Source organism: Cryptotermes secundus, unplaced genomic scaffold (assembly GCF_002891405.2).
Source record: "Cryptotermes secundus unplaced genomic scaffold, Csec_1.0 scaffold313, whole genome shotgun sequence".
Taxonomy (NCBI): Eukaryota; Metazoa; Arthropoda; class Insecta; order Blattodea; family Kalotermitidae; genus Cryptotermes; species Cryptotermes secundus.
In genome coordinates this window covers 1856482-1868810 of record NW_019744412.1, presented here as the reverse complement: position 1 = coordinate 1868810, position 12329 = coordinate 1856482, and the positions used below count along the sequence as shown (strand labels likewise).

The window sequence follows — 12329 nt, the reverse complement described above, 5'->3', positions numbered from 1 at the left end:
ACAGTAAATTCAGTTAATACATTTACAAAATTTCCTACTATTCATCGCAAAGTATTCAACATTCAATCTATATAATTAAAACTTCTGTTTCTGAAATAATAATATACACACATATATACATATGTGATGACAAAGCATTGCTAAGCAACGGCTCAATAAACAACCCTGCACTATACACACGCAACAATAGCACAGCGGGGTTATGCGAGCCGTTTCTGGGCAACAGCTCGGTATACACACTTCTGTGTAGGCAGACGTCACACAATAGTGGATAGAGACCACTTGATGTCGTGTTCGTAGGTCCGAGCCAAAGGTTTGTGGGGGACAGAAAATGTCATTTGCGGTCAGTCCTAACCTGGAGGAGTGATAGATGGGCTTCACTTGAGTTCTGAAATTCCAAGGGAACAGCAGTGTGACCAGAAGAATGAGAAAACTTAGTGTGTGACATTACAGGTGCTGTAGTACATCGATATTGGGAGTGTGTAATTTAGTGAGACTTTTATTGTTCCTGTGTTGAGATCCATTGTCAGGAAACAGATGGTGAAGACAGGTGGAAATAGACCGAGAACATTAGCGTGGATTGATTGTAAAGTGTGTAAATCAGCAATAGTGTAATAATTATTTGTAGTTATGACCTGTAGGTGATTAATAAGTCAAATTATCAATCTGAACCCCGTCTTTAGTCACTGATACACATTACAATACATACAGATAGATATACAGACACAAGCACACATATCATTATCACCTCGAATAACTCCTTTACTGTCCATCCCTTCAGAAAACTCTTCAAATAAATTTTTCTGTGGGTTCAAGGTGAACACATGGTACATGAAAGAGATTACATATTTGTATCCTGCGCATTTTGTAAGCTATCAAGGTAAGCTTCACTGTTTTTCAGAATTTATTTTCTTTTACTTCCACAAAAGTTTTAGAGCAGATCAATATAAATCCAGCAACAGATAATTTGAGTACCATTCTGACAAACCATTCATGTGATTACAGATGTGATCTGCTGTGTCTAATTCTTTCCCAGACTGGGAAAGCTTAATCCTGCAGGACAGTTTACTATGAGTCAGAATATCACATAAATGGTTCACTGGAATGGAACTCAGTTTACGGTCATTTGATTCACACTGATCTGGTGTACAACTTTTGTGGGAGTGAAAAAGCACGTTATAACTTTAAAAGAAAGTGAAAATGACCTTGACATCTCATAAAAGACAGAGTATACAAATAATCTGTTTCAGGTACCATGTTTCTCCCTTGAAACCATGCAAATTTTATCTGGAGCTTCCTGATGTGATGGATGATGAAATAGTTCTTCCAGTTCATGGTTCACCCAGTATATCGTTATGTAGCCTAACATTCCTTATTACAGAACCAATCAGAAGCAAAATATACAATGATGACATGACAATGTACCTTATGAATATGAACTGATGAGAGGAGGACGCTATCAGCATAGATGTATTTCATGAGGAGGGCTCTGGGATGCAGTCCTCTGGACCAGAAAAGGAAAGGAAACATTGTGAGAGAACTACAAATTCCACAAATAGCAGAATTTATATAACGGTACAGAAGAAACTGGAAAGAACACATGAACAGGTTTAGCTCTGACAAGGTGCCAGAATAAAACCTCAAAATATCAACAAAAAAGAAAAGGAAGTTTCTAATAACCTCCAAAACAATGTCAGTATTCTGTTTTATAATATCTGTAACATGTCTCAATCTACTTAACAACAGAAAGGATGATGATGTTGATGTTGTTGATGAAGAAGATGATGATGATGATGATGATGATGATGACTTACTGGAATGCTGCGTACAGCTGTACCTCAGTGCAAATCGGTAATAATCCAATAACTAAACTGAGATCTTACCAGCTGTATAGAGAAAACACTGATTGCAGAACATGGTGGCAGAGTTGGTTGATACAATATGCTCTACAACTTGGAAAGTCATGGGTTCGATTCCTGATGAGGTCAATGGATTTTTCAACTGACCTAATCTTTCCTGCTGCACTATGGCCCTGGGGTCGACTTAGGTTCCAACAGAAATGAGTACTATGAATCTTCCAGGGGGTAAAAGGTGGCTTGTGTGTGAGGCTGACAACCTCACTGCCATCTGGGAGCCAACTGTCTAGAAATGTGGGAGCTTTGACGTCTCACAACCCTATGGGCCTCCATGACCTGTTACGAGGACAGCCTTACCCTTTTAGTACTGCATACAGTAATGAAACTACAACCCTGTTAAGAGATTCAAGGTTTGGTCCCTGACCTCTATTATATAATGCCACATGCAGAAAACATGCAAAATTTGTATCCCATTTCAAATTCAGAAAGGGCAGCCAGCTTCGGTTTTGAAGATCAAAGCATAGTGTACATTTTCTTAGCACACTTAATCAAGGGTTCACTGACCAAAGAAATAAAGCAAATCAGTCTGAATATAAAATATTCTTGCTATGAATACATAATACTGTTACAATCTAATAGTATGGCTGAGAACTTGGAAAAAGTGTCCCACATATCTCCGCGATTAAGTGCTTACAAACTGTGTCACAAAGGAACTTGTTCCTACAAATTCCACATCAACCTACAGCTATCAAACCTACAACTTGTGACACACACCTTTAATAGCAATAATGTAGAGTCCATAAGAAGAACTTCTATGTGCACATGTATGTAACTGACCGAGGTTATATCACACACAGATACATATATGGATATTTATATTATGCAAAGTTAAACGAATTACACAGTCTAAGCATCCAAGAGGAATGTGGAACTCTGTGAAACATGAATGGCTCTATGAAAAGTTTGTACACACAATGACAGTTCTATGTGTACACAAAAACTTTTACTGCATATCTGTACTACTTCAAATGTATGATGCCCTGGAATTTACGATGTATCCAGTTTCTGAATAAGGTTTTTTTTTGGGGGGGGGGAACTGCACATTCCTCAATTCTCAAACAGGAAAACTGTCTAAAATGTGCGTCTTATATTCGAAGTAACATGGTATTATACATCATGTAATTACTGTTAGGACATGATTTAATTAGAAGTTAAATGACCCTTACCTTATTTCTATCATATCTTTGTAGTCGTTCATCTGCTAGATATTTGTGGTACAGTGTTCGTGCCAATGTACCATGTGGTCGATACACTCTGCTAAGAATTTCACTAGTTTCACCGGTGGTATCAAACGAAGGCTGAAAACTGTGTGCTCCTGCATCACACTGACTAAAACAAGTCTCACTTTCACTAACAGAACACACAGGAGAGGATTCCATTTTACCTTTGAGTCTTCTTTATTGTTAATTACCTGTCACTCTGCAAACGCAATAATTTTAAAATCACAGTTTCGTTCACATCAGGCACATGCTAAAACTACGCCTATTTTCAATTAAAATTGCCATTATCGAGCAAATGTAGTGCAGTTCCCGTAAACTGTATTATTGTATAATTCCATTCAGAGGAAATATCAACCCGTATATGAAAGCAATGCTGCTATAAACGGACACAAATGAAAATTTTTACACAAATTTATCCTAATTCACAAAACATTAAGCGGCCATGTTGTACTAGTAGCGCCCCAGACGGGTGGGAGGTAGACTAAAAAATAACTGAAAGGCATGTGCACAGCACTACTGACGTAACCTCGCTGTCTCAATCGGTATATTTTCTGTAACACGTTTTCTTCAAGCGGTTAGTCGCTGGCTGTTATTTTCAGTTTCCCGTAGATCGAATGATAAGTAAGAATCAGTGTTCACGCTACTCCTGCTTTATTAAGACTCAGAAATTTGACACAGAAGTACACCTTATATACATACAAACTTATAACAATAGTAACACATAACAATATAAAGAAAGATACTGCTGTTACACACGTAACTGTATTTACACATAACAGTAAACATCACTTAAGTAACAAGAAATAACCTAGTTCTTAAATTGTTTACTACGATGTTGCCAACTCTAACATTATATTTCAGTATTTGAGAGTTGCAAACATAACACTGGCTTCCCACTGCGGCGGCCCGGATTCGATCCCGGGTCTGGTCAAGTGGGATTTGTGGTGGACAAACCTGGGGCAGGTTTTCTCCGAGTATTTCGGTTTCCCCTGCCAATCTTCATTCCAGCAATGCTCCACAGTCACCCTCACCTATCATCTGGGTCTGTTACAATAGGCCAGAAGTAGCCGCAGTGCAAGGGACTTAGTCCCACCCCACTAGCAATAAAAAAAAAGTGTAAACGGTAAGTCAAAACACGTTTTAGGAAACTCGGGGCGACATGAGAACATAAATATAATAAGCTGTGCTCATTTTAATTATCACATAACGCCTGCCCCGTCCTTTTCATTCGTCTCTGGAAGGACATAATGTGGTATTGCCCCTGTACTGGCTGGATAATAAAGGTAAAGTTATCCCTGTGCTTAACTAATGAAGCACTACGTCGTAAATATGTATGGGGGACTGGATGTATTGACCCACGTTTTATTGACCTCGGCACTAGTTGGAGGTAAATGGCCATCTTCACGCTCCGGCCGCTTTACCTCCGGGTAAATTGCCCCGGTACCCATTGGCTAGGAGGATGGGTGAGCCCCATAGGCGGTCTGGACGACATGGAGAAATGAAAATATTATTTCCAACGGGACTCAAATTCCGACCATCGTCCAGCACGTAGCCAGTCTGTATACCGACAATTAATTGTAGTTACGAGTCATTAGCTGTACACTGAAACAGCTCTATCTCTGCAATCTTTCGGAATGGCACACATACATATATACACTTGCTTGCTTAGACTGCCCGATACTATGACCTCCCAGAATACTGACCTTTCCTCCTAGGACATTCCGTATATGTTTCTCGTTATAATCTACCGTTCGTTTGTACAGAGTGCGTCAATGAATCGGGCGATTTCGCAGTGGTGTTTCCTTCAGGACGTTTTGGAGTTGGGGGGATGCCAGTCCTGCCACCCAGCAGCCTACTTCAAAGCGTTTTAGTTGCAATGGAGGCATAGATTGGAGTACAAGGTGCTTTTGCTGTGAATTCATTTTACTAAAACGGTGACAGTTTCGTGATCGCTCAGCATGAATTTCGAAGAGAGTTTGGTATTCATCGCAATCGTGCTGTTCCATCTGCCCATGCCATCAAGACCTGGGTTCAGAACTTTGAGGCTACTGGTTCTACACTGAAGAAGAAAGGCGGTAGCGTAAGAACAGCACGTACACCCGAGACTGTAGCGGCAGTGAGAGAAGCCAGTGAACGAGGTCCACGCCGGTCTCCGCGTCGCCACGCTACGTACATCACTCGGGCTGTCCGAAGCCAGCGTTGGCGGATTTTGCACAAAGATCTCCACTTCTAGCCCTATAAAATTCAAATTACTCATACACTACACGAACACGACTATGAAAACAGTTGATTTCTGCGAGACTTTTTTGCAGTTAATTAATCAAAACCAAGATGTCGTAAACAACTTACTGATGAGCGATGAATCTCAATATCCATTTATCGGGTCTTGTTAAGCTAAATGTCCGCTATTGGTCAGCCACAAACCCCAAAGAAATTCATGAGAGACCACTTCACAGTTCCAAAGTCACAGTACGTTGCGCGATATCTTCGTTTGGAATTGCTGGCCCGTACTTCTTTGAAGATGAGTGGGAAAGGGCTGTAACTGTGACTGGACCACGTTACGTTCACATGTTGGAGCTTCTTAGCTCCTGCACTTGCTCGCCTTCCAGTCAAGGAAGAAACATTTTTTTCCAGCAAGATGGGGCGACATGCAACACCGCAAGTACTTCCATGGCAGTTGTGAATAATCTGTTTTCTGATCATGTTATCTCCAGATATGGGGACATCATATGGCCAGCCAGATCACCTGATCTTTCCGCATGTGAATTTTTCTCTGGGTTTGTCAGAAATCCCAAGTTTTCAAAGCTCCGGCACCCCATACAGTTCAGGTGTTGAACACCGAATTCGGGGAGAAGTTGAACGAATTCCCGTAGAGATGCTGCAAAGAGTAATGAGTGAGTTTAGGAAGAGACTCACCGAGTGCCTACAGTGGAGTGGTGGCCATTTGTCGGATGTTATTTGTGGGAAATATACTTCTATCATCAGTATGTTAATTAAGAGAAACAAAATGCTTCTATATTTATAGTGTATTCAAGTGTGCTAATACCAAATAAATGCAATATTTTACTGTTATAACGTTTTTAAAATCGCCCGATTCATTGACGCACTCCGTAAATATGGAACATTCTATAAACTCCTACTATATTATTAGCATCATATAATTCTCATTAAATATTGATAAATATCTGAGCCTTCCTGCTAGTGTGGGTCATAAATAGATAGCCCTGGTCCTCCAGACCAGCTGACACAAGGCTGACAACCTTCATCTGTAAAAATTATTGTTGTGAAATCCAAAGAAATTTGTCTACAGACAAATTTAGCAGATACTTCCGAAGAATGATGTGGCTTAAAAAGGACTGTATTTTGAATGATGATAATAATGATGATGATGATGATATTTGAATAAAGACAGACGATAGCAATGCTTCAAGAAATTGTCTGGGATTTTATGTGATTGTTGTATACTCCACAGTATAGTTTAAAAAAATATTTTGACGAGTTCATAACGAAAATTTGTAAAAAAAAAAAAAAAAGCAATATGATCTTTGCCAGGTCTGTTTTTCTCTCTGCACGTAACATCTCAAGATCCACTGAATTAATTTTCATGATATTTTCTTTAGGAGGTGTTAACAAAAATTTGTCATCGACATATTCAAATTTTGGTCAGAAGTGGACAAAAACTGAGGACAATTTACGTGAAGACCTACAAGTGCGTCTGCCCAATCACAAGCCCAGGGAATCCGCCAAATATTTATCTGGTTGAAAAAAGAAAATTTGTCACGAAATTTACTGAGGAATACACATATTTTGTTCCCAGCACAGCTTTTTTATGTTTTCAGCGGTTATTGGGATAGTTATGAAACACGAGTAGGCGCGTCAGAATTGTTACTAAATGTCTGATTGTGCCAGCCTGTTAGAACCATTCCATATACATTACTTTATATTGCAGTCTGTAATGCAAACCATTTTATCTCTTCCTATACGCTAAGCCATGCCGGTTACGGTAACCGAGCGTTCTAAGGCATGCACTGTCTTCGCTCGCTCGGAAGCCGGGATCGTGGGTTCGAATCCCACCCAGGGCATTGATGTTTGTGTGCGTTTTTCTGTGTTTGTCTACAGGTAGAGACCTTGCGACGAGCTGATCACTCGCCCAAGGAGTCCTACCGAATGTGTAAGATCTAGTAAACCGAAGTGAATCGGAGAGTTTCATGGAGGTAGGCCTAGGCCCAAATTGGGGCTGTAGCGCCACAGAAAAAAAATATGCTAAGCCATCCCAGTAGCATGCCCTGGAGGCCCACACAATTGTGAGACGTCGAGGATCCCACATTTTCTACATAATTAGCTCACAGATGGCGTTGCGGTTGTCAGCCTTACGCGTCGGCCGCACCTTTACCTCCAGGAAGGTTCCTGGTACTTATTTCTGTTAGAGGCTGAGTCGACCCCAGGGCCACAGTGCGGCTGGAATGTTTAGGTCAATTGAAAAATCCAATGACCTTGTCATTATTTATATATGTACTACATCCAATGATGGCTCATGAAGGTCAAGGTAAGTAAGATGGAGAATAATGTGAATACTGTAACATGATTAAGGGATATTAGAAGGTGTTTAGATTGGCAGTCGGATCTACTAGACTCTTGCAGATCGTAACTACAACTAACTATAGCGCTATCGGTGATTCCTGCGCTACAGTTCACTGCAGCACCCATAAATCTTCTGTCTGCGGTGCCTTTTCCGGTTTTCTGGTAACGGCGGCCAATGCTCCAGATTCCTCAGCTTCCATCTTCGCTGTTTGGCGGCTATCTCACTACTAGAATTCGCGCTGTTACGCAACGGCTTACAACGATCGTGCTCCTCCGCCAGGGGCGACCGTCTACGACGATTTCCGACGGATCTGTCTCCCAGCTGCTAACTGCAGGCTAAAGACTTTGTAGTCTGACTGTCTTTTGTCTGGATCTCCAGAGAGACCTTCTGCATGGAGCCACAGAGAACACCGGCAGATCCAGAGTCAGAGTTATTTTACGACTGGAGGTTTATCGCCAATCAGTTCGTCTTTGTGACATCTCCCTTGAGACTCACGACCAGCAAGTTCTTTTTCAACTGAAGACTTGCGGTCATAGTCCTTATGTAACACCCTCTCTCACCAGAGGATGTGTCTGTAATTTACAATTACTGTTGGTCCTCTCCAACCCAGTCATTCTCAGGTTCGACTCCCGCGGTACTCGTGACCATATTTTACTGTCTCAGGTTCGAGACTCCCCCAACCTGGAGGGAAAGGCCACCGTATTTATATCCTCCAGGCACTGGGATCTCTATTATACGCCTCCTACAACTCGCAGAGCTACAGTGGAGGTATTCGAAACAACCTCCACACGGATTAGATAAGAGCGCTTCCGACAATTCCTCTATTGCTGCATGACGTAGCTATCCGCGCGTACCACACAGAAAACACTTTTCGCAGTGATTCTTTTACTAGTTACATTGCGCGGCGTGACGTGTACGAGTGTTGCGTGATCGTCTATTTTGCCACTGCCTAACAACATGCCTCGGTTTCACCAAATATGTCAGTCACAATATCAGAGCAATAGGCTGGGAAGGTGTGGACGTGATTTATCTGGCTCAGGATAGGGGAAAGTGTCGGTTATGAAGCATCAGTTGCTGTAATAAGTTGAACTACTATCTGCGGACGATAGGGCATCTGGTGACTGATAAAGGATTTGCAAGGAAGTGGTCGAGGGGTAATAAGGGTGCTAAACTGGAATTTCCTTAGAGGGACTGAGGAAAACGTAGAAATACATCAGTGAATATACCATGTGTCACCGCTTAAATTCGAACCCACCACCTTCAGATAATTTTTCAAGAGTACAAAAGCTACTCCAGCCCGCTGGCTTACAAGATCCTGAAGAAGGACTCTTCTCCATGTAGATATTTCGTACAGGTGAGGTGCAGGTATGTGCAACAAGGTAGGTTTGCGTTCCTTGAAAGGCAGCATTAATTTTGGTGAAGTCTATACATCACGTCACAGCCTGACAGGGCTTTGTTTCCATTTTCTTGTCTTCCTCAAATACAAGATTAAAAAAAAAGAGGGAATGCAGGCACATAATTTCACGGGTGTTGAGGAACGTGTAAAGCAAAACAAAAGTAGAGATATTTCTAATTAAGTTCAAAGGCAAGATGATTTAGCACTGTTCCATTCGAATATTAGTAGATGCTTCTTTCGTAGAAGTCCTTAGTGAATAAATGATCCAGGTAGACACAATAATTAAACTTAAGAAACCTAATTTTATGGCGTCAGAGACTTATGTAATTGCACTAAGGCAACATGAATTCCTCTACCACGTGATCACCACTCATACTTAACAAATTCCTTTTGCATTGCTGGGATTGGTATGTGCATTGTTCACGTTTATTTTAAAATCACTGGCCGATAATGGACAAATCACGTCATGCTAGAATCTAGTATCCAGCAAAATTACTTTTATCTACTAGCAGAAAAACATAAAACTTGATTATCCGGAATACGGCACCTCTCGCTGTTAAGTGCCGCGCGGTACAGTAGCTGAAATTATAAAGGGGATATTAACACTATAAGAAAGTGAACTACCTTAACTACTGTTCGGTAGATAAGAGGAGCCGACCACAGTGGCTGCGTGGTCTAAGGCACGAACTGTCTTCGCTCGCTCGAACTCTGGGATCACGGGTTCGAATCACACACAAGGCATGGATGTCTGTGTGCGCTTATTCTGTGTTCGTGCTGTCCTGTGTGTAGGTAACGGCCTTGCGATGGGCTGATCCCCCGTCTAAGGAGTCCTTCCGTCTGTGGAAAGCAGGTTACGAAACTGAAAAGTTCAAACAAAAAGGACTGTAGAGCCATAGATAGATAGATAGATAGATAGATAGATAGATAGATAGATAGATAGATAGATAGATAGATAGATAGATAGATAGATAGATAGATAGATAGAATGTCGTGTATCTTGCAAACATTGAAGATGAGGATCCGAACCGCACCAAAAATCTCTAAGCACCACTTGCACATTGCTATAACAGCCGTGACCACCGTACATATTGGTAAGCGTACGGAGCAAATTTCGTAAATTTCGATGTTCTCTATTACGTTCAAGGCAGAACAAAGAAAAAATCAAAAAGTTCTGGGAAAAACTAGTCGCCTACTTTCCCTTGATGCAAAGCGGACATATAGAAAACGACGTATCCAACAGTTCCACTATTGTTGCATGTGTATTCATTGTAGCAGTAACGTTTTTACTCTGTCGTTGCTTAGTAACGTTAGAAGTGATACACATACAGACACACGGACTGATGGGGGGGGGGATTTATGAACTACGCCGTTGAGATTTAGGCCAGGTGTCATGATATACAAACCAAGTTACATAAAAATTGGTTCAGGCATTCAAAATTTGATAAGAGGGGGTATACAAACACAAAGACAGCAAAGTGAGCTCATAAGCCTACTTTTATTTTTAGTGTCCTTTCTTCTTTTTTTGAAAAGAATGGACATAGGCTTATGCTATCTCCATGCTATCTGCGCCTGTATGCTTATAATCACCCGTCAACGTTTCAATGGCTGAAAAAATCTTTATGAAACTTGGTATATACATCTTGACAGCTGAGTCAGTTTTAAAGGCGTGTCTCATAATTCCCTCCCATCAATCTATGTATCCGTATGTATATACCTCTAGGTTACTAGGTAACGGCTACATAAAAGTCCTCCCATTGCTGCTAATTTCGAAACAAGGAAATTGTGTTAAAGAGAGAGAGGCCAAAAAATTCTCTATGAATTTCTGTCCTTCTCGTGCCCCCATTTTCTTCATCATTCGGCCACATTATTACTTAGGATGAAGTAGACAAGGCCTCAAGACAGTCAGCGAATAAATGAAAGTTTGAAAGATAATATTTGGCTGCTTATAGGCAGAGTTGCAGAACTATAGATCAATGGAATTATGGAATTATCTAATTAACTTCATGGAGCTGGTCCCTTCTTGAGAAGCCGCTAATTATGCAGCAACTCAAGAACTTCCCAGCATTTTATGGAGCCCGAAGTTTCATTACCGTGTTCACAAGAGCCCTCCACTGGTCCCTATCCTGAGCCAGATCGATCCAGTCCACGCCGCCCCATTTTATCTCTCTAAGATCCATTCTCATATCGTCCACCCACCTACGTCTTTGTCTTCCTAGTGGTCTCTTTGCTTCTGACTTTCCCACCAATAGCCTACATGCATTTCTCTTCTCCCCATTCGTGCTACATGTCCTGGCCATCTCATCCTATGGTAATATCTATCGCAGACGAATTAAAACGTACTGAACTGTCACCACTGATGCTGAGTGCACAACACAATAACGGATGAATCACAAACCGGGACACAGTTGCGCAGCTCCACCGGGTGATTCCTGTCAAATGGGATCCAGTATTGAAGGGAGATGCTGACACCGTGGGGGCCGCCTGACACTGGGCCCCAGTATCGAGCGGGATTTGGCGTCTTGTAGGAGCCTGTTTCATTACAGCCACGGAAACGAGGGGGGACCTAGTGTTAAGGTGCAATGGGGTCTAGTGGGGTTCTCATCTTGGAGGTGCACCAGGATCAAGTGGGGTAGGACTTAGTGGGACCTGATGTCGAAAGAGGTGTGGAGGTGAGCTCCACAGTGTCTCGGGTTGAGTGGGGCATGAAGGGCCGATGGGTCATCTGGGTTTATTGCGGCCTGATGTTAAAGAGGGTACTGAATTTGAGTGGGGCCTGGTGCCCAGATGGGAATGGGGTTAGACAAGCCCGCTTTCTCAAATGAGGTCCCCCCCCCAAAAAAAATTACAAGAAACTGAAATAATGGGATATTGTAAACCTTTAACCATCCGTATTCAAAATTCTGCGCCAATCAAAAGATCAGAAGAGGGACTCTAGAAACATGAGCACTATGGCCTTAGTTCTCTGAATCCAACGCCGAAAGACTGCAGTACACCATTCATCGGAAGAATAACAAGTGTGAAGCTTTCTTTACGTATGTTTTGTGCTCTTGCACCAACATTACAACTCTGCATGTTTGTGTATGAAATTAAATGTCTTGGAGTTGAAATTTATTGCTACGAAATTTTGACTGCAATCTTCTTCATCGTCACCCACAGCGTAACCAGAGAAGTGTCTGAGAAAGTGCGTTCATTTCTGATACCAACCCCTACCAAAT

At 41.7% G+C, this 12329-nt stretch overlaps 1 protein-coding gene across 1 annotated transcript in view; it reads right to left on the bottom strand.

The window, feature by feature from the left end:
- The window catches only part of LOC111874709 (methyltransferase-like protein 9), a 339812-nt gene extending 336237 nt beyond the window's left edge, over positions 1-3575 (bottom strand). Inside the window, exon 1 of the mRNA XM_023870434.2 lies at positions 3083-3575. Coding sequence (XP_023726202.1) covers positions 3083-3295 — 213 coding nt within the window. The 5' untranslated portion in view covers positions 3296-3575. The remainder of the gene's footprint in view (positions 1-3082) is intronic.
- Positions 3576-12329: the final 8754 nt, after the last annotated feature.